Raw genomic sequence first — 24,053 nt, forward strand, 5'->3', positions numbered from 1 at the left:
CTAGTTACTCTATATCCAGAGTGACTTTAAAAGGGAAGTTTCTCCTTTGCATATGCTCGGCAATTCCAAGTGTTTGTCAATTATCCACAGTGTTCTGAGAATGAAACTGCTCAGCTATCTTTTCTCATAGGAGATCAAAGAACTAACAACATCCACTAAAGAACTCAACGTGACAACAAATGAAAAATCACTAGGTACTACTACAGTGCTAAGGACAAAGCAGTGGAGCCACAGGGTAAGCCCTGGAAAAAAACTGTGCTCTCAATAACAAATTCTATCCAGAGGACAGGCATACTCGGTTCAGCAAAAGGAACTATTTGATCAGAAATTATAGGAGCTCCTTCACGAATAGTTGTAAAACAACATGCAGCTACAGCATACTCATGCTAATCAGCAGTGATCATGTTTAACTCCAAACAGCACAATCAAAACACCAATCTGGCTCGAAGTCTTTAGGTGAACTATGCCTTGGAATCCAAAACACTTCAGTCCTTTAAACTACTGAATGTTCACACTGTTCCGACTCTGAAGTGTGAAGTTTCAGTGAATGGTAAATATGGAAAACAACACAAAGAGTGTAAGCCAAATACCCACACTCATCAGGACTAAAGAGCACCTGAGTCTCGACTCAATGCCTCTGAAAGGTGACAGTCATCCAACAGGAAACATGAGGCACAAAGTCTTAAATTCAACTAAAGCCCAAACTGAGCTTCTTACCTCCTGGCTTCTTTGTTAAGCTAAAAACCATTGAGTCTGTGAAGTGCAAGGCTCCTGTGAAGGGTTGACTCAAAAAAGCCAACTCATTTCATTCCTCTAAAGTATGGAAAACTCTCAAATTAACCTAGAAAGTCTGCATCCATGTACCCACAATAGTGTTATTGTGATGCCTATTTAAACCAGGCCACACTACACGGGATCTGCACCATATACAGCAAGTTTTTAACAGCACATTTCACCATCTAATAACCCTCAACAAAACATGGGAAGGTTGTTACTGTGCTAACCTTTTAATTATGATGTGCAAAGTTTGCTCCTCTTTCACTAATATTATGAAATATTATGACCTCGCAACAAGCAAGACTTAAATAAAGACTGGAACAAGAGGTGGAATTTTGTCCAGGTATTTTTTAAGTTCTATAATTACATGAAAGAGATGTCAAATTAAGGAAATAATTCCTTTTGTAACTTGCATTCCTCATTACAAAAGTAATGCAAATTAAGTTATTTTTTAGGTCCAATAATTAGCCAGATGATATCTATGCCATAATGAAATGCCATGGAAAACAGGAAATTTGTCTATAAAAATGAGTATGAAATACACTTCTTTCTGTAAAGATGTATGCAAACCAGCTCACTTCAGAAAATGGTAGTGAATGTGAAAATGATGCTAACTTGACTTTCCAGTTGCATAAATCAGCATTAAAACTTTATTAGTTTTGCTTACTCCAGAAATATGAAGAAACAAAGGCCACAATCTGCTATAAATAAAACAGAATCAATTTAAAAACTCAAGGGAAAAAAAGAAAAAGGAATATAGTAATTAATCATTCAGTTTTACTAAGTATCTTAGGGCACACATGGATCCAGGGATTTAATAACTGGGACTTTCCTTTATATTGATAACAACAGGACTTCATTACTGATGCTGACAGTCTGGGAACTAGCAGAACAGTATTAGAGACCGTCTACATGGTACATTAAAGCTTAAGAAAAACTAAAATATTTAAACTGAAAAAATGAAACCTTAGGAAGTATAGCTTAAGGCAGAAACTGATGCACAGAAGTTCCACTTGAACATGAGGAAGAACTTTTTTACTGTGCAGGTGACTGCACATGGAACAGGTTGACCAGAGAGGTTGTGGAGTCTCCCTCACTGGAGACATTCAAGAACTATCTGGATGAAATCCTGTGCCACGTACTCTAGGTTGGACCAGATCTCCCCCCCAGTGTCCCTTCCAACTTTATTTGGTGACTGATTCCACACTTTCATTTCATACCCATACCGCAACAACAATGATTTCAGCACCAAACTATTTGATAACCAACAAACAACTATTTTCATTCCTGCTTATAAAGCTCTGAAGTTTTCTACACTCATCTGACATGCTTCCATTCTGAATAGATGTATCTCAGATAACCTGCATGAACAAATGCAGCTGCGCTAAGACATTGAACTGCACCTCAAAAAGTGTGGTAAAAAACTGCCTAATTCCAGTTAGAAATTGTTTCAAGCAGTTTACCAAACATTACCACATAAAGTAAGGTATGTGCCATGGTAAAGGACAGCTGAAGTATACACACCATGAGAGGGGAGATCCCTGTGATCCCAACTCCAGTTTGGCTGGGCTGCACGTGGCTGATAAACGCAATGGGTACGACAGACACCTCAGAGACAGAACTGAATGCATCTGACTGCAGGCAACACCCAGTGACCCAGGGGCATGACTAGCCTGGCATTCTATAGGGTTTTACCTGGGACAGATGTCCAATCATCGTTACAGGGCAGGGGCTTGACATTATAAATCTAAGGGCTTGAACCAACAGGGCTTTTTTTGGGTGACTCAATTAGCATCTCCCTAACATCCCACCTCCCAAGGTCTCCGGTTTATTCACTCCATGTAGGGAACCTGGGCAAAGCTTTGATCTGTCCCAGGTAATTTGGCTCCCACATACACATATATTTGAGTCAACAGGATTTTATGGCAATATTATGAAATGCACACAGGAGATTTCAGAAGCCTTTACCATGTAACAATTTCAAGCTTTGCTGTGGATTCCTGAGAACACTTCTTTCCAAACAGTAATGGAACTTTTAATAATCAAAATTACATACTTTATCTTTTTATATTCTCCTTTCTTTTGATGCAATTTGTTCTCCAGAATGATACACTGGACAGCTTTGCAAAATACTCCTTATGAACTGCTCTGTAACTTTGTCCTCCTGAGGCCAGATACACTGTTTAGAAAGTCACTCTCTTATCTGCAGGCACACCCCTCATTTTTTGGGGAGTAATATATACTTTATTCATCTGCAGTGATGACTTAACTATGCAACTCTTGAATGACAATACAATCTGACAAGGTAAGAGTCAGAGGTTTCTACAGTGTCATGATAAATCTTTTTGGCTGTTGAGCTTGTTGCAGAAGGTAAGTTATCCTTTACTGACAGAACAGCCTGGCATTGCAACCCTTTTGCATTTAAAGATGGTAAAGAGCAAGAGGGCTACACAGTTATACAGCAAATACACTTATCTGCTTTTCTGCCCTTCCTCTTTCACTTATGTCCCACTTGATTCACATCAACAATTTCAGATACACCTAAGAAGCACTTTGATTAAACAATTCCATGGATGCGCAGAACCTGGACACTGCCCAAAAGAAAGGACCTGAGAAATATGAATATTCAGGCACAGAATACTAAAAAACAGTTCAAAATACAGTTTGTATCTCTGATTCACATACATGAGAAAGCGTGACTGAGACAGGTAACAATGGACTGAGAAATCTGCAGGTTAAATTATAACGTTTGTGTTTTCTAACAGTCTTATACATAAATCAGATCTCTAATCTCAAAGCTGTAAAAACATAATGATGCAACAGGACTTATACAACAGTGGTAAAAGACATGTTAAATTTCAAAGTCATTAATGTGCTGAATATGTGGTCTTCTTGTGGTGAACAAATATTAATAAACACAAAAAATAACCAAATGGTGCACTATTCCCGTGAAACGTCCGGAAGAAGAGCATTGCTTACAATTGAAGAATGCTGTGTTACATCATAAGAGATCTAGAAACCCACATATGAAGGAACATCCTATTTGCTTCTACTAGTCATGCAAAAAAAAAAAAATCACACAGAGAACTCTGCAAGATAAAAGTGCAGGAAAAGCATCTTTGCCTAAAAAGTGTTTATTCCCATTCTGTATTCCTACAAATTCTGTCCCTTAGAAAAGTACCTATAATTGTAACATGTACTGTATTGGTTTTTGCGAGGGAATGTTTATAATAAATAGTCATGATAGACCTATCGTTTTTTTAAAGTTATTACAGACATGATTCAGAAGCTCATCTTATTGAGGCTAGCAATTTCCCTTTCATATTAATGTGAAATTATTCAGGAAAAAATTCCTCTCTAAGTATTCACTACTGAACACCTCATTTAGTCCAACATCAAAATAGAAGGTATGAAATGAGAACACTTTCAGGGAACAGAAGAAAAGCTTTGCCCACAGATAGGGAACCTCTTAGTAGAAACAGACACTACTCCATTGAATGCTGTGGGTCTGCAGCACTTGTTACATAATTAAATAATTTAGGAGGAAGCATTTTCTGTTTCCTCAGAGTACAGTGCAATCTGAGGAATACTGCCAAGTGCTGTGCACCCAACTACACACAATAGTATCCTTAGCTCCCAGCTGTAGAGACAATTCAGTAGAGCATTAAAAGTTACCTTTTTTCATTTCCATAGGATTTCTGCGCAACTTTTGCATGGAGTATTAGCACTGTTTGGTCACCTCGCTCCTTCAGGTAATTTCGCATTGCTTCCCTAAAAATCAAAACACAACATAAGCTTTGTAAGTTCTTTTGGTTTAGTTTACAACAAAACGAAGACAGCTTTAGGGAAAAAACCCCATGACTTGAAATTCCCAAAAGGCCATCATTAACAGGGTCAAGATGTGTTTGCTTACTATTCAAGACAATTACACAGGAAAAAGAAGAGACTATTCTGCACAAAACTAGCAATACAGGTCTGTGATCATTTACAACTACTACATTTTCTAGAAAAAAAATTCTTGTGATGTAAAATCATATCAATGTCAATAATTACACCATGTTTAAAGTCCTATTTCATTAAGCACCATGCCACAAATTAGAACACATTTTAATAAGTTAAATATTTTCTTCATGACCAGTTTAGTATCTCATGATGACAAATTGTCTAAGCTTTTAACCAAATCAGTGCAATGTTTATATTGCAAGTTTTCTTTTGGTTTTGAAGATACTAAGAAAAAATTAAATTATTCAGCATATTGTTTCACCTAGTTTTCTAGAGAAAATATCTACTTCCTGCATACAATCAGGTTAAAAAAATGAATTTAGAAAAAGGTTTTATTGTTCATCATCAGTGTAATTACAGATGTTATATAAACGCTGTAATTACCTCAAACACACCAACAACAATTCCTTCAGAGAAGTGAGAGAACAATAACAGCCAGTCACTCTTCTGTATAATAATCTAACTGTTCATTAAGCAGCATGCCAAATTCAACACCCTAGGGATCAGCTGTGCTGGAGTGCTGGCAGGAACACCAGTTCCTGAAGAGCTTTTTGAATGCCCACCAATGCACTCATCTTCAAAGTCATCTACCAGATAAATAAATTATGTATTTATCAGGAATTTATATGAAAAGATAAAGCCCTATATAAGAAGGAGTCTTCATTTAGTTGTTAGGATTTTTGTTTTTCTTCTGTGAACTGTGCCAACTACTGAATTCCCTTAGGACAGATCTAGAAAACCAAACATTTCTAGTGAAAAAATGCTGGAAGATAGAAAGCAGTATTTTATTGACTAGACCTTTTCCAAAAGAAATCCCCTTACAGTTTTATACAGAAAAGCAAGTAGATTGAGCCAGGGTTGGGTTGGACAACGACAACTCAGCTTTGCAAATGATGTTTTGCAAATTCTTGTTTGTCATGCCCGCATAAGACATGATTAATGTCTAGTGATTAGTGAGCCAATTTTCTCTGTAAATAGCAGGATATTAGAATAGAGAATAGATTTGAACTGCTGTTTTGAATTTGGACTAACTTGATCTACTTACATTTGACATTGGTAAAACTGATTTTTATCCACGCAAGTACAGCAGGAAGAACTGTTTCAAAGCCCACAGAATTACTAATTTATAGCTTTTTTTAAGGATATATTTTAAACCCCAAACATAACTCACTGTGAAATTACTATTACACATTTCATTATGATATATATTAGCTGCATTTAAGTTGTTTAATAACTTTTAATCTGACAATTCTATTAAGAGTCCTATCATACTAAATTAAGAACATATGTCATATTAAAATCTTTTAACTTGACTACTAATAAAAAGCTATTCCAACCCAGCAACTCACACAGAAAACTGCTGTTTTAGATAGCTAGGTGCTATCTAATCTTTATTTAGCATTGTTTGAGGACAAATATTTGTGTTTTCTACTGTTCTGTTTCTACAGTGGATTTGCACAATCCAAGCTCCTGTGAGAACAAGTGATGATCCCCCTCCAACCACTCCTGCTGATATCTTACATGACATTTTTCATTATTCAATCCTAAAATTTTTCATGAAGGTAGTATTATTACAGCTTACACCTAAAACCAACTAGCATAGTATGAACAGTAGTGCTGTTCTACTGGAGCCTGTATGATCATGAACAGATTATTCATCAAACGAGGCAGCCTGTAAACAAAAAACCCACAGCAATTTTCCAATAATTGAACTAAATGCTTTTAAGGGTTTACAGATATGATTTGTTTATGTAATGCTAAAAATAATCTTAAAAGTCTGGGTGACAATTGTTCCATTTCAGCAGGTTACTCTTCAGAGGAAAGTTAAATTGTTTGTTTCCAACCTCTATCATCAGAGGAAAGCTTTTCAAACTGCTGCTTTGAAGGATGGCTGGCACTTCTCAGACACCCATCCTGTATTCAGGAAAGAGCAACAAGCATATCCAGTAGCTAAAATCCTGCATATGAAATTTAGAGTAACTAGAAAACTTAGTTAAAAGATCTCACTGAAAAGTAATTTCTTTTTCTGTTGCTCTTTTTAAAACATAGAAGATACATTCTATTTTTGTTAATTTTTTTAAATTAAGATAAATTCTGTAAGTAACTTCGGGGTTATAGAATAAGTGTTACTACTCAACATGGAAAGCAGCTCATTACTCAAAACACAGCATCTTCAGATATTCCTGAAGACTGATTGGCCAACAAAAAACCATGTTTGTTCAAATACTTTTAAGTCAGTACAGATCAATTTAGCATTGAAATGAACTTTAATAATGACAAGGTAACCTAAAATTTATCCAGAAATGCAGTAACACAGATATTAACAACACAAAATACAAATCATGTGCTAACATAAGGTATCACTTCATTCACAACAGAGGCTGCAGGGTGACAAGGGGCCTCCCCTATCACCACACACAACTATAAAACAAATGGCACATCCTTTTTTGCTTACAAGAAAACAATGGATTTTAAAGCCAGGAGCTAATTATAATCAGCACAGTTAGTGGCACAGAATAATGAATATTTGCACAGACTGTTTAAAGCAGTTTGGAAAAAGAAGGTGACTACTTAACAGTATCTGTGTAAATACATCCCAGGCAGGCCAGGAGCAAATTAACCACTGGACTCCAGTCACTCTAAACTTTCCAGAATGTAAATTGACTTGACAGTTCTATTTGATAGTCTCTCTGATTGTTTGGGGTTCACCAAAAATTGGTTAAGATCATTCCTTGACAGCACCGTGTTCAATTCTGGCAGCAAAAAGTGTTACATGACCTCACTTTTACTCAAGAAACAGATCAGCTCATTCCTTAAAAATAAGCAGACCTACATCTTACTGAATAATCAATTACTGATACATGAAGTCAAGACCATTTCTAAAAATGCATTTTGAGTTTCGTATAAAAATAAACTACTCTGTTAAAAATTGTACTTCTGGGTGCTGATTGCATATGTAATTGAAAAGCTTTGATATTTAAAATGCTACGATTAGCAAGCCACACATTTTAACTTATTTTTTCTGAGGATAAAACAGTACCTTCAGAACATTTTTAAATACCAAGTTTCTTTAATGCTTACCTTGTGAGCCGTTTCGGTTGAGGTCGCTCTCCAAATTTCCTGAAAAAAGAAGTAGTTATTAGTTTAAAACACAAGTGTTTAGTCATAATTGAACAGTAAGACACTATACCAACTTCACAATTTTTGAAATTGTATTAGAATTTGATGTCTTTTTTTGTAATTTCCCAGATAAGATCACTATTAGAGTATTAACTGCCTCCTTGCAACAGCTTTTCTCATCACAGCAGAGGCTTTTTTAAAATTAGAACACTAGGTAACTTTCTTTGTTGAAGTCACATTTGCTCTCAGAATCACTTCTGAAGAGTTCAGACATCACAAGAATGTAAAGAAGAAGATGATCTTTGCCATACAATTGACCAGCAGTGCCATCAACAGGCACTTACTGTAAACATACAGAAATTAACAGACATATATCTGGGTTGACAAATCGGTGAATGCTTTCCATCAGGGTAATTTCTCAAAAATCTGTTTTTCCTTCATGACTTCTTAAAAAAAGGATGACAACGTTTTCATACATGCCAGTACAGAATTACAGGAAAAATCGCTCCTGTGGAATGCAGCCAAGCTTGATCCATAAATAGCCTGCAATACACTCAATGTTTTTTTGCCATAAAGTGTTTGGAGACAGTTGTACTTCTTTCAGTCCTTCAACACGTTCTTGAGAGCAAAAATATTCTTTACACTAGGCTAAGACTTTCCATGAAAAGTCTTTATTTACATAAGACACTAAATTAACACATGAGAGATACCTTTTCATTACCAAAAACATCCTCAGATTAAACCGAAATGGTCAGGTAAAAGATGCAAAAAAAGGAAGGCTGCACCCAGCAATGTACATCTGCTAATCCTGGTGAGGAAGTGTAACCACAAGCCAAAACGATGACAAAGACAGGGGAAAAAAAAAACCCCAAGAAACCCACAATGCAAAAACAAAACATAACAAAAAGACAGGCCTAGCTTAACACCTTTTTGCCTAAAAATAAATAAGAGACATAAGAGACTGTGCTTTGCTGCCAGTGCTCATAAATATTTCTCAGACTTGCCAAGTTCATTTTATAGGTGGGCATAGCTGTCCCTTTATGCTTCCTGGATAGAGAAAAGAACCCTTTCCTACTATTGTCCTATAAGAGTGTTGGAGACTTCCCAGGACAAGAATTTGATCATTAAGTGATGTGACAAGAAATTCCCCTGTTCATGTAATGGATCTGTCCTGGACTCTACAGCAACTGGTGGTGGAATGATATCATACATTCCAATTCAATTTCTGTAATCCTAGAAATGTACAAATATGTAATTATTATCACTTATATAGTTGAGCAAAATAGCACTCTCCTGACAGGGCAGTGACGACATTCAGCCAACTGTAAAGTTATTTTTCAAGACTTGAGAAATATGCCTTCTAAAATAATGGCAGTCCAATGATGCCAAATTTTCTTTTCAGCTTAAACAATGAAATAAAAATTTATTTATCCAACCAGACATAAATTTCCTTCACGTTTTACTTTGTTGTTAGCACATAGCTCACTTCCCTGGCTTTATTTTAATTTCACATGAAAGAATGAAACCAGAATGCTTGCTGCAAGATTTGTTTTTATATATTTTAAATTTTGAGGTCTACTGGACACAGACTTATTCCCTGTGGTATGCATCACAGCTACCCTCTGAATAACTGGATTTTCCCTAGATAACTGTGAGGAGGTGTGTATCCCAACTCCCCCATACTATCTGTGTAGTTGCTGTTCTGCCCTGAAGAAGACCCAGGATCATCCCATTTGACAGAGGGTCTGTGACTGACTAGACAACAGATTACCTTAAAGCAATACTCTACAAACAACATCCCTATAGATTAGCTCCCTGCTTTTGAGCAGAACTCTTTGTTTCAAGCCCTCTGCACATTCCAAGTCAACACCAAAAAAAAAAAATTAAAAAAAAAATAAAAATATATATATATATATATATATATAAATTAAGAGGTGCTTATCTTGGAGCAAAGAAGGCATTATGGACACATTTACTACATGTATTGTGGCCAATAGATCAAATCCAAGATGAGGATGCAAGAAAATGCAGAAAGAAACACCACCAGAAACTGCATTAACATACACAAAAAAAACCCTTATAGGGAAACCCTCACACTGCCCCTAAGGTAGTATATATATCCTTGCAGAACTCTTGACTGCAACAGATACATTTCCCTTGCACACACACTTAATGTCTAGAAGAGTTCTATTAACAAGAGATCTACACAACACAGTTGCAACTACTTGAAAAAAATAAATTCCATCTTTTCTTTTAGTCAAATCCTGAACATACAACACTGGAGAAAAGTGTTCAAAATCCCCATTCTTCAGAATCAGAGCTAAAGCACTGAGTTACTCTGGAGATGCACAGGGCAAACTCTGCTCTGATGCACAGTGCAGTACTTCTCTAACTCTTATACCAGCTTTCCCCAGCCTCCTCCATACAAAACGAAGTTATTTATGTCACTGCAATCACTTGTGAACACATATAAATGCTACCCTTAGCAACATGAATCTTTCAAAGAGATGATGTAAATTGGGTAAACCTTTTATTATTCTTTCAATATACATTAGAGAGAGGTAGAATAGGAGGAAATTGCATCTTGAGATTTACTTTAGGTCCCATTTTCACTGTTTCTAAATTAAATTCAGCTACTTTTCTTCAATAATGTTGTCTTGACAGATGACTGATGGCTATGTAACATAGCCATGGTGTCAGTGAACAGCCTTTTCCTGCATCATTACAAAATAATTTCAAATATCTCATAAATATTCACCTCCCTAGCTCAACAGCAATAGTTAAAGAAGTTAGCATTCAAAATGATTAAGAATGAAATAGGAAACGGAAACATCAGCAAGTCACGGCACTATTCTGCCACACCCTTACAATTCTGAAAACTTCCAGCAGTGGAAAAAAGTTATCTCAGAGTTATAAAAGTTAGCATGAAAGTCGGTATGAATAATCAATAGGCTTTTTATGCAATTGGCTAGAACTCCAGCCTTCAGTGAGAGTATATGAGAGAAAAGTGACAAACATGCAAAGATCTAAGAGACTGATAAAAGATATGCAATATGTAGGAGATAGTTATTCTCACCTGTCTCACAAACACAGGAATTGGGCAATATATCCAATACCAAAAATTTAATTTTAGATTTTTTTTTCCTTTTTGCTCTACAAACACAAAACTAAGTTGTGAAACATACTGTTAGAGAATATTGTGGAGGCCGAAAGCAGAAGTGGGCTCAAAAGATTAAACAGAAGTCAGATACAGAACTCAATTAGATTCTATTAAATATAATGACCTATTTTTTACATTCTCAGGAAAACCTAAACTATGTTCTACCAGCAACAAAGAAAGTAGTATGAGTTAAGAAAACCCAAACCAGTCTACATTTACCCTATACTTTATATTCTTTCCTTACTCATCAATTACTGATAACTAGCAGGCATGGATCAGTCTGTATATTCCTATGAACCAGATATATTCCAAAGCAGCAAACTGCACCAAGGATGCCAGATTTTCAGTCACGCTACAAAACTCAAATATACAAACAAGGCACAATCTTTGTTAATCAATCACATGTATTTCATTTAATGGTTCATCTGGTTTACTTTTTCTATACGTTTGCAAACTGATGTAGAGATGTACATTGACAATATAACCTGAAGGACAGAAAATATCAGCAATTACTACACAGAAGAAAAGACTAAGAATCTTTTTAACTTTTCTGATATTAAGACAGGTGAAAATGCAAGAAGCACATTATATCTATGGTTTTGTAATAAATGACATCCACTGCACAAGCTGTGATTGTTGCTATTTCAAATTTTCCTATTTGACTGGCATGTTGAAAAATGAGCCAGTTCAGATATTACAAGGTTACCTGTCAGACATGACAGAGACTGCAACACTTTTCTTGTGTAGGTTTTCACTGGATTTCACTGTTCTGGAATTTCTTTATATATTCAGTATTTCTATTTCTCCTTTCTTTCATCTTGAAAATATGCAGATTGATGAGTAACAAAAATGTGCAGGAGAGGAAACTAAAAATGTATCATAGAATATAGATGTATATAGTAAATGTATCATAACACAGAATATCTATTCTTGCAGTGGTTATTAGACCAGATAATTATATGTAATTTGAAGTCCTAATTACAGGTTATGTATCGTTATATCTGAATGCTCACCAAGTTCCTTTAATTTCCTGTGCTTTTTAAATTTTACTATCCAAGACTAAGTGCTCTCTCAGGTGTTCTATACTGGGATTCTAGACATGCAGTCGAGCTGCTGTTTCATTCACATCAGTTCAAGCTGTATTCTATTAGTATATCCTAACACACTGTACTGGAAACATGAGCAAGAGCATTAGTCACACCACAATCACTTGCTATTGGAGCAAGTTATACTTGTCCTAGTAATTCTTTTCCCAGTCCTGTTTTCTTTTTCCAACCACCAGTTAGCACTATTATTTCCTATGTTTTGTCTTCTGATGCTTTGCTTAAATTAATTTCACTTCCACACTTTGCACTGTAGGCATAACTTTCTTCAACATCATGTCCCAAATCATTCTTTTCATTCAAGTTCATACTTTTCATTAAGCAAGTCCCAAGTTTGCCATTCAAAATTCTTTTCCCCATTCACAAAACTATAAGGAAACATATTCTTTCTTCTTTTATCTCTTTACTGCCCTTCAAGTAAGTATGGAAGCTAACAAGTGAACTAGCAATAATCTTATTACCAGTACAGTAGAGAGTTTTACTCAAACTTGTAATATTCTCAGGTTAGGTAAACACATGGCACAATACGCAGGATAAGTTTCGAATATTTTCAGACAATACAGAATGTGAAATCTTATTTGGAATTCCTAGCTCAGCTACAATATGTACTATCATTTTCTACGACTGCAGGAACATGAATTTTCACTGTTTTCAGCATCTACCAGTAGTTATATGCCTTTACTAAACATGCCAAACCTTTTTTGCTATATAGTCTTATTTTCTGGATATAAATGATTTGGCTCAATTTTTTCATTCAATGGTTATATGTGTCTATTGGATGAAGAAAATAAATGAAAATTACCAAAACACTTCTGTCATTTACAAGAAAAAGAACTATGAAAAAAAATCTCTACAAAAATCACATGCTATCCAGTCTTCAACTCTGACTGAAGATCTATGGCCACTGAACAGCTCTAGCATCCTCCCGCCTGGAATATGAACTTCAAATTTTTCCGGTACTGGTTTTCAGCCAAGAACATCATTTTAACAGTCCCTGTGAAAGACCATTCACCTTTATGTACTGAGCACAGAAGCCTTAAAAAAATATTTCCATAACATACAAATAGAGACAAACTTGAGGAATTAGGTATTGCATCTTCACTTGGCCTATGGACTGACACAATTTCTGGCATCTAGTCAGAATAGCATGGATCTTTCTGTAAATGGTCTCCAGAGAAGCAAAATGCAAAAGGGAGTTGTCAAATTTGACTACAACAGAAACAACAGCTGAGCAGAAAGCAAGTGTGTTGGAGAGGCCAACATGGGGGAAGCAGCAGAAACAGTGAGGACCAGGAATGGAAGACATAAGCTGCAAACTAAGACTTGCTAAATGAAAAACATGGACCTGACACCACTATGGGAAATGGGGCACCAGAAAAATTTGTGGCAAGGCAAAACATTCACATTTAACTACAGAATATACCAAGCGTAAAAATACACTACAGTTACTGTTTTCTGTGTCAATTTTTTGTGACAGAAGTTTCCCTGGTGTCTTAAAAATTTCAACACTGAAAATAAAAGTAAATACTTTCCTTACCCTGAAGAATCCAAAAGCACAGTAGCCAAAACCAGGGTGCCCAGAAAGCTGGTAGATGCCCCATCCTTGGAAACAACACTGGACAGGGTTCTGAGCAACCTGATCTGACTGAAGACATTCCTGCTTGTTGCAGGGTATTTAGACTCCATGACCTTTAGAGGTTCCTTTCAAAACAAATACCCACGTGTTGAGATCTCTCTTTCCTTCCTGCCTTACACAAGCATGAAGGGATCATGTGGTGCTTTGTTGCTCATGGGTAACTAAACCATCCAGGTGCTTATTTGCCCCTCACCATCAGAGGAGAAAAACGTGAACAAAGAGCAAGAAAACTTGTATGTTGAGATAATATAATTGTTCAACATACAAAGCAGAAATGGAAGCAGAGAAAAACAAAGTGAAAGGGGCCATTCACCACCACCCATGCTTGATACCAAGCCACTTCCTAAGCAAAAGCCGAATAACCTCTCTAAATCCCACTCCCCCCCAGTTTATTGCTGAGCATGACATTATATGGCACGGAATACCTCTTTAGTTTGTTTGGGTCACTTGCCTGGTTGTATCACCCCCAGCATCTTGTACCCCCTGAGTCACTGTGGGGAAACAGACACCAGGCAGAGAGAAAGAGAAAAGGCCTTGATGCTGTGCAAACACATTTCAGAAGGAGCTAAAATATCAGTTATCAACACTGTTCTGGCCACAGTGTTATCAACGCTGTTCTGGTCACAAAGAACATGGCACCGTAACAGCTGCTATGAAGAAAATTAACTCTGTCCCAGCCAGACCCAGTACAATGAGAAAAGAAAAATGGATGCTTTCTGCATGGCAAACAAATGCCAGATTTTAAAAAGGCACAGAGTGCCTATTCATTAGAAACGTTTCACACTCCAACACCCAACTGCCAACTGGACCTACTCACTTGCTGGGGCTTTTGACTGGTGTAGCAAAAGCCTAACATCATTCCTGAAGAGCAAATTCAATTCTTTATTTGTCCTACTATATCACAGTACGTATCACAGTATTTGCTGCAGAACATGTTAGAAGAATTCTTTAATAGGCTACAAGAGATTACTATAATACCTCAGTATGGATTTTAGAAAAAAATCCCCAGACAAGTGTCACAAAGAAACTGGTTGGGAAGGAACTTACCTCCCACTGCTCAGTTTCAGTTCCATCTCCCAGAGCACAAATGTCTCAACATTGTGATAAATAAGATCTGACAATCACTAATTTAAGGCAGTATAAAACCCAGAGCATTTAACATAGCAATTAAATACAGAATAGAGTGATTAAGGATTTTACTTCTTCAGACAACAACCAAGGGAAACAATGCTTGAAACAGGAGAAGTCTAATAAAAACCCTCCAGATTTTTATATAGTCTTTGGCAACCTCTCAAACTACATTACACAATTCAGAAAGAAAGAATGCAAAAGAATCCAACTTCTGCTCTCCAACAATATGACGTGACAATAAAGTTTGATGAGAGGCTCAAGTTAAGTCCCAACATTTCTAATACCTATCAAATGACTGGCATTTGATAGGTATCAACTATTACGTGTGATAGGATTGGGGAAGAAGAAAAACTGCCATTTCAACTACTCTTAAGTGTATTTGAGCCAGGAGTGCAGTAAAAGGAATTCCTGTGCTTCACTTAAGTCCAGTTCTAAAAAGCGTCAACTGCCAGGTGCAACCTTTTCCTAGACCTCTTACAATGCTATGTAACTTGTGGACAAACAAGAAGAGTTTGTGACTCTTCAACAGTCAGACAAAGGCCTTTTAAAGAAAATAATTAAAATAAGAGAAGTAATTTACAGGGTTTTTTTATCCTTCTTGTTCAACTTTAAAATAACATATATCTAGAAACCTAGAAAGTCTGTCAAGTGTGCGTTCAGCTCATAGTACCAGATAACCAGACCCTTGTAAGAGGCTCTGTATTACTTTCTACCATGAGAAATGAAAATACTTACCAAAGAACTTAATTTCAAGTTACTTTGTGACCCATTACCACAAACTCACAAACTACAAGCTCACCAGTATGGGATCTCAAGGGTTTACTTGGCCTACCAAGGTTATCTAAAATTCAGGAAAGTCAAATCTCAGGTTTCAATTCAAATTTTGAGGATCAATATAAAAGTATTTCTTTTCAACCACTAATATCATCTGAGAAAAGCTGAAAGAAATGGATTTATGTAGCATGCTGGGACTTTTTTTCTCTCTTTCTTTTAATTGTCTATCCTCTGCCCATTTCCAGCTTCAATTTGCTTATCGTGGACAAATCAGCGAAGAACTGAAGAAGCACTGAGGAAAGTTCATATTTATGGACTTTTAACATGCCTGAAATTATCAAAGCCAACATATGCAATAGTGTCCATGTACAGAGCACAGTAATTAATTCTGAGGAGTGATCCCTTATTCTGGCATTTGCTAGAAACACTTCCTTCAGACTGAACAGCATGCTACAACCTACAGGGCAAGACTCTGCCACTCCACAGACTTGTTGTGGTTTTGCAGATTTCTACATTTAGGATAGCATGTTACATCAACTGCAAAAGCAGGGATACATTTTAGAACACAGGATATTCAGTTAATGTAGATATACTTTTCTGTGCATAGATTTCAGTGAAGACAAGATATAAATACTGAAAATATTTCTGTGCATTCATCTACACAAACATAGTCTATCACAAACATTTCAGAACACAACTCCCAAGGGAAATGATCATCCGTAATTAGAAAACATTTTCTCATCTGGTGGTTTCACAGACCCAAAGAGAATGCCTACATATTATAAAAAATGGGCCATTTATGATCCAGCATGAGCTGGCATATAAGGATCACCCCATTTAATACAGTGGTTGGAGCCATGTCACTCTAAACACATATCCTGCTGGAGATAACTGCTGGATTTGATTTCTAGATGTGCATCTTATTCCACACTGATATCCTTTCTTTTTAAACAAATTTGAAAATAGTACATATGATATGTCCATGCTAAAAAAGCAGAGCTCAAAAAAGTGATGATCTACAGGTTTTACACATGACTAAAGAGTCAAAATATCTCAAGGACACAATTTCCAAGAGATTAATGCAAACGATATAATTGTATGTAAGAATTCAGTTAACGTGGAAGTAAACACCAGCAATTACCTATGCTCAAAGAGAACATTTCACACTGATCTTCTCCATGGATGAAGATATTAAATAAATGAACCATACTGATGGCTAAAACAAAGCCTTCAGAAGGAAAATTTTATCTTCTCCAAAACAAAAATGGGTTCAATACACACAAGTCTTATTATGAAAAACAGAAACAGTTGTATTACCAGCAACATAAACAACCTCTACAATGGAAACACAAACTATAAAACTAAAATAAACAAGCTAATACTGTCAAAAGGACAGATGAAGAAGTAATTCTTACCCACTCCATACTCCACAGTCTACAATTGCACACAATCTTCATTCTTCATGAAGTTCTGAGCAGATCAACATTTCTCAGGCAACTCCCCCTACACGTGCACAAGTTTTTTGGGGTTTTGGCCTCCATTGATTTTTGTAGTTTGTTGTAACTTAATGCCATGCAGTCTAATGTGACCCAGCACACCCTGTGTTCCTAACTATCTGCACAGCATCACAGAGTACAGAGTCTTTAAATCCTTAGACTACTAACACCCTAAATAATCTATTGTCTTGTTCTGTAGTATCACACAGCTGAGGCACAGAAACTGCTGAAGAAATGACACCTATCACGCCCTCCCTCCAGACACAACTATGTCCACAAGAGTGACCCTCCTGAAGCTGATGAAGTCAATAAATTGACTGACAGCCTCCAGCTCACCCATCACAGGCTGGTTCATCCTTCAGGATGAACATACACACTAACAGAGTCACATGCAGTCATCATCTCACTCTCACTTTTGCCTGCCAGCAGCACTTCGCCGGGATTCTCATTAGGATATCTACTGTAACAAGTATACTGTAACACATACTGCTATAAAAACTTTGTTCTGAAGGTTAGAGTTGAATGAAAAGCCAGCCCATTTTTAAAAATAAATACAGTTTTCGTATTCACATACAAAGAACCAGTCTCAGCCAACTTGCTTTGAAACACTATTGACACAAGGTACCCTCTTTCTTACCCATCCTACAACAGGAGATAAAATTAATTAAAACCACAGCAATCAAGAATGTCTAACAGACATGAACAATGGATTTCTACTACTCCTAAAGTCCCTTTCTCTTTTGTAAAGAGTGAACGATGGGTGGTCCTACTGCACTGTGACTCTTTGGAAGTAGGGGGCACAGCAGCCCCTGAAATCACAAAACCAGAAAGTTTTTGATCAATACACAAAACATTCCCCCTCTTCAACAACAACAACAACAAAAAGACCCACCTGCTCCAGGGTGAATGCCACCAACCATGCACTATCACATCTTTGTACTGCATGATTCTGCACTGCCCCCAACTATACTTAAAGAATTTAAGTCCTCCAACACAGGGAGCATGTTATGTGTTTGAAACAAGTCTTCCACTCTACAGTACTGTACACTCTTTTGGCACTATATCAAATAATACTGACAAAAATACAATAGAAAAAGCTCTGCTTCACTTGGTCACGCCCTCTCACTGCAAGTCACTGGTTCAATTAGAAACTCCCTCTCCCTTTTCTGACCTGCTTTCATCCTCCCACACTGCTTTCATTATTGTCCTCTCTTTTCCAATCTCCATAAAATCGCAGAACTACAGCTGCAATTTCAATAAAGCTTGCACTGTATCAGTAAGCAGGCTCACTTTTAAACAACTTACAGAAAGTAAACAAATTCACTTCTTTATAGCAGTCTACCTAGATTAGGAAAGAACTCCATGCAGTAATCACTATACTTGTATACGACTCTGAAAGTCAAAGGTCTTGTCCAAGCAGGACATAATTTTAATCACGACAGCATTCACACAACTCTGCCACACTAAGTGAGGCAAGGAAGTCAGTAATGATAGCTTGTTTAATGAGGAAGTGCCTAAACATACACCTGGAGACGTGTTTTTCTTGCTCCTGCTTTTAGCTGTAAGTACCTGCAGCAAGGAGCTAGTAATCCAAAGATCTCAGGTATACTAAAGAGCTTGGATACTATACACTTAAAAGGATAAAGCCATTAGAAAGTTGAAGTGGTGTAGAATGTAAGAAACACAGTAAAACATTACTCAATCTATTATTATTCCTTTATATTCACATACTATTATTATTTCTTTTTTATTAATTGCCTGATAACATTGGCTTAAATGTTTAGTGGAAACTGCAAGACTTGGATACACGTACCTCAGCAACAGAATGAGTTATTAGCTTGAAAAATCAGCATGCCAACAGAATCCCAGTCCCTAAAACACAGTATAATTTGGCTCAGCTATTATAACTGCATAGGGAATGAACTCATTAATTTTATCTTCATGTATTCAAACCAAAAGAGAGTAGATACTTGGAAAAAGGAAAACACCTGCACATAGTTCACAAAATTGAGTAATAAAGTAATGGTGTTACATAAAACCAGTCTGGAGCATAATTCTACACAAAATATCCCACAGTCACAGATTTCACTGACTTTGCTCAGCTTTTGACTACCAGAACTCTTCTTGTCCATCTGACACAACAGATTTTCCTCTGGATCTCACCTTGCACACCCCCTTTGAATACATACTTCACAAGCAAACTTGATTTTTATTTCCCAAGAAAGTCATTGTATATCCCCTACTAAACTATAATTCACGTATCAGCAAGTCTTTAAATATGGCAAGAACAGAGCTATTGAGTACCAAACCAGTGCTTTTTAGAGTTACTATTGGCCCATAACTGCAAGTAAGATTTAGTCTGAAGAGATTTTTTTTAGAAGCATGAGGGAAAAACTACTAAGTATACTAATTATTATCTCTGTTGCCTGATTACTTGAAAAAAGTCACAAATTAGATATAGATATAGGAGGAGACTTTTTCAACCACTTTACTACCAATATAGGAACGCAGCACTATAGTATAGTACTTTAGGATTTGCTCAACCTTCACTTCAGTGACTGAATGTCTGCGGTGTTCAAAGAACAGTTTCTCCTTTGTAAATGCAATTTCCATCCTCAACTAGAAGATAAGCACTGTGTGCAGAAGATAACTTTAAAAAAAGTGAATAAAAAGAAGGGCAAGAAGTTAAGGTTCATGGTTTTCTTTGAACCACCACCATTCACTGTAATACCAAAAATATATAATAAAAAGAGAAGTTGTGAATGATTTTATAAGGAAGTGGTAAAGAACCATATTGAATTTGCAAAGACAAAAGATTCTCAAAAAGCCAGATGAACCTCACTAAACATAAAGGCAAATACGTATTCCTTAGAGAGGAACACCTCTCTAGGAGCTAACAGGTTCTTGATGGGGACAGTCATCAGTCAGATTCAAAAATCTCAAGCACCGCTCCAATAAAGTAATAGGATAATCACTCTTCCATATCCTTTTCCTTACCTTATATCCTCATAAACAAAGGAGCTTTATTGCTACAGCAACTGCTTCATATGAGCAGAAAAACAGGGAGAACGGCCTAGTCTGTCTCTAAGGGGCTTACTGCCTCTGCTCCAAGCTCCTCAACTCACTTCCCCTACACCACCCGCAGCGCTCAGACCTTCAAAAGGAGCTAACTCAGTCCATCAATCTGGCATGCCACTAATACACGGCAAAGCAGAAGACAGGGAAACCAGTCACGTTGGTTGCAGAAAGCTGTTTGGTCACCTCAGCAAACTCAACTTCAACAGAAGCCAAAAAAGATTACAGGAGCAACTAAGCAAGCCTGTAACTCTCATGGGAAAGAACTATAATGCAAGAAAACACACAGAGGAATTCAGTGCAGAAAATGACCTGCAATTCGCAAATCTTAAGCAAAATAAGAAGATCTCACTGAGACTAACACCCTAAGTCAAAGTTTAGCTTAGGATACCTGTAAGACTCTCACCCCAAGTGCAGTTGGAACTTAATGAAAAATGACAGCTAAGTAAACGGACATCTCAGTCTGCTAGGGTTTAAGCAGACCAACTCTGACAAGTCTTGCTGTGACAGCTGGAGTCACCACTGCCTCAAATGCCTTTCCCACCTCTGCTAGGTCAGGGCAAGCAAACCTGCCTGTATCCCAGCTGCTCCAGTTCACAGTTGGACTGTGGCTTCAGAGGCAGCTGAGCTGAGCTGTCACTGCCAGACAGGTCTTGCCTGCCAGCTTCCCCCAGTTGCACTGACCTATCCTCACACACCAAATTCCAGCACTTGCCAGACCTTTCCACAGATAAATTCAAATCAGCAACCCAGGAAAAAACCTTTCTCGTTGGGGAGGTGGGAAAGCGGAAAAAGGATTTCATTGATACAGTCATAGTCCCAGTGAATGCCAGCACCACCTCAATGCAATCAACAGGCACACTCAGGAGAATGTGATCACCTACTTCGGTAGCAGGGCACTGTTACAAACCTGACACACCCCTATCTTCAATTTCGACCCACTTAATATTATTGCAAATAACATAAACAATGTTAATAATAACAAAAATAACAAAAAAGCCAACAAAAGCCAATTCATATGCTCCCTTAACTGGTCTTGTTTTAGCAACTGTAAGCTCTGACAGCACTGCCTAGACCTCCAAAGCAAGTTTGAAGAGCCATTTTAAAATATCTTTATTGTATTTTCACACTCATAAAAAACACCACTAAGAAATGGGTACAATTCCCCTTCATCTTCCTCCTCCAGCAACTCAGTCACTTTCAGTCAACTTTTTAATACAATATAATTTTCTTTCTTTTTTTTTAACACAATATTATTACACTATGTACCCTGTCCTTTCATTCCCTTTCTTCCTCCAAATTTTATACTGTGAGCCTTCAAAATGCAATATGGAAGCAGCTCCTTATATTCAGTAAACTGCTAGAGTTCTAGAAGCTTACTTCTCTGAACTATGTCTCACTCACTGATCCTAAACTTGTAAAACAATTCAAAAATTGTATCAGTATGCAACCAGAAAATAGGTTATCAGCACCTAAGCAGGCTGCCATGCAAACAGCAATTTCCAGATTGGTAAATAAAATTTACCTCCTCAGTAGATTAAAATGATGACACAAAACCTGTGCATACGTATACCTTTTAACAAAGCTGTATTTGGCACCAACCTGTGTTACAAAATTATAGGGTTTCCTAGATATCAGATGTTTTCTTGCATCACCCAGGAATTACGTGGTTACACTAACATTAACTGGGCGCAGTTGCAAAATGAGCTGTCAGTATCCTAGTATTAATCAATCTCAAGTGCATTGTTTCGTAGTTAAGCTTATGAATACATCATCCCATGAATATAAAAACAGCAGCAATAAACACATCCCAGAAAAGAATGAGAATTAGAAGCCTCTTTTTCAACTTCCTAGGACAACTAAATCAGTTGGAGGCCATTCTCCACTGTTTGCCTTTTCCCTGTGATTGTGCTGAAAGTCTCCAACTGGGAAGCATTTAATATAAGCAAATTATTCTTAAACCTTTAAAGTCACATAATTTGCATAGACAGCAAAATTAGATAATATTCTATCTACAGTTTACAAACCTGTGTTTTAAGAAAAACAGTTGTTTTAAAAGATTTGAAAAACTCTGGACTTTTTGTCAATGTTGTTGAATTAATTCACAGTTAAATTCTAAGTTTCTAAGATATTAAATTATACTGCAGCTACAGCCCCTGCAATAATTAATAGAGCATTCCAACAAAGGAAAGATAAAAATTCATATTCCCATTTAAAAACTACTTGACTTGAAGGAGAAAGACAAATAGGATGAGTACAACAAAAACTATATTTGTTTAAATTTTATAAGCTAGAAGCTCCTTCTAATTATTGCTAGTTATAATTGTAAAACTAAAATATTTAGAAACAAATTGCTAGAGAAATATAATCTCCACAATGCCTACCATCAAATATGATAATACTTTTAACAACTGTTATGGTAACTGGGTCAATGATCTCTGTACAAGATAGTTAAACAGACACTCCAATAACAAACTTTTACTCCTCCTTATCACAGCACCTTTACAATAGCCATATGAAAAGATTAGATTACATAGCTGGAATGTCAGCAAGCTAACACCTTATCATCCCTTTTTCTGGTATTACAGTATTACAGTTCTCTTACACAGTCACATGTGCTCCTATAGTACCCTAACAGCTTTCACGTGGCATTTTTCATAAGAAAAAAACCCTGAAGAGTACAAATGCAAAGCAGTTTTTATTACTGTCCATTTTTAAAAATGGAAATTGTGTGAATCATACTTAATTCAAGGAGGCTTGCTTTTCAGGTTTGTCAAGTTTAAACTCCACACAGATGCAAATTACTGGTAAAACTTCTCCCTGCATCTTAATGAGGTACATTATAAACCATGAAGCCAATTTGAAAACAAGGATGTTTTTTGAGACAAACTTTACTTAATGTAGGTATTTTAAGTATTTAAGGAACCAGTATTTTTAAGAAGAAAATTACCCAACAGCACTTAACTTGTGCATGATCTTGAACCTGTGACTGCTACAACACGAGTTTCCCAGAATAACGCCTGTGCTGGCACAATTTTTTGCAAGGACTTTACAGCATGAAAAGTGTGCCTAAGCAGCGCTGCAAAGGCTCCCAACTGCTGGGCTCTGAACCCAACCTCTTTTCAAAACATTGTCTCATCCTTCCAAATACATTCAGGCCAGAAAGGGAATGTAAATTGTCAAAAGTGTCTTGAAGCACTAAACAACCAAATTTGTCATTTCAGTTAGCAGCTACCAACTCTGTCAAGAGTACCCGTGCCAGCCAAAAATGATTACCAACGCAGGACTACCAAGTGTGCAGTATGTGGAACATGTCAGTCTATAGAGAGATCTCCTTCCTGAAATTTCTCCCCACTGCTGCCTCGAACAGGGCAGACTGAACTCTCTGAAACAAAAGAAAAAATTGAAGTTCAACAATCAGATAGATAAGCTGAACTATGGGATGAAAATATACAGATGGCCACGCAGCCAAGATAAACGACAGAAAAAAGTTCCATGTGAAAGAAAAATCAGGGGATAACCTATATTAGAAGCTGCCACATAGAAGTCATCATTTTAGAGAAATGGTATCTTTTCTTTAAGGCATTAATGCATTCTGGAAAACATGGCATACTCTGTCCACAGGGCAGGCTTAGTACTGTACTAGTGTAATTAATAAATTGATTAGCCATCCCTGCAATAGCTTAAGCACCCATAAATCAGTTTTAACTAAGTTCAAAAAGAAGAAATGAGCTTTTAAAGAAAATAAAGTTGCTATGAGTTTTATGAAAACTGGAAGC

General features: G+C 36.8%; 1 protein-coding gene across 3 annotated transcripts in view; it reads right to left on the reverse strand.

The window, feature by feature from the left end:
* RBPJ (recombination signal binding protein for immunoglobulin kappa J region) overlaps positions 1 to 24,053 on the reverse strand; it is a 142,344-nt gene that overhangs the window by 18,909 nt on the left and 99,382 nt on the right. For 2 of the 3 annotated variants that reach the window (XM_066317147.1, XM_066317146.1), the window contains exons 2-3: positions 7,861 to 7,899; positions 4,453 to 4,548 (exon numbers count right to left, since the gene is read on the reverse strand). In XM_066317147.1, coding sequence (XP_066173244.1) covers positions 4,453 to 4,548; positions 7,861 to 7,899 — 135 coding nt within the window. Of the gene's footprint in view, positions 1 to 4,452; positions 4,549 to 7,860; positions 7,900 to 17,118; positions 17,205 to 24,053 lie in introns of those variants that run through there. The other variant, XM_066317148.1, reaches the window with a different exon arrangement.

The sequence above is a fragment of the Sylvia atricapilla genome, chromosome 4 (genome assembly GCF_009819655.1).
Source record: "Sylvia atricapilla isolate bSylAtr1 chromosome 4, bSylAtr1.pri, whole genome shotgun sequence".
Classification (NCBI taxonomy): domain Eukaryota; kingdom Metazoa; phylum Chordata; class Aves; order Passeriformes; family Sylviidae; genus Sylvia; species Sylvia atricapilla.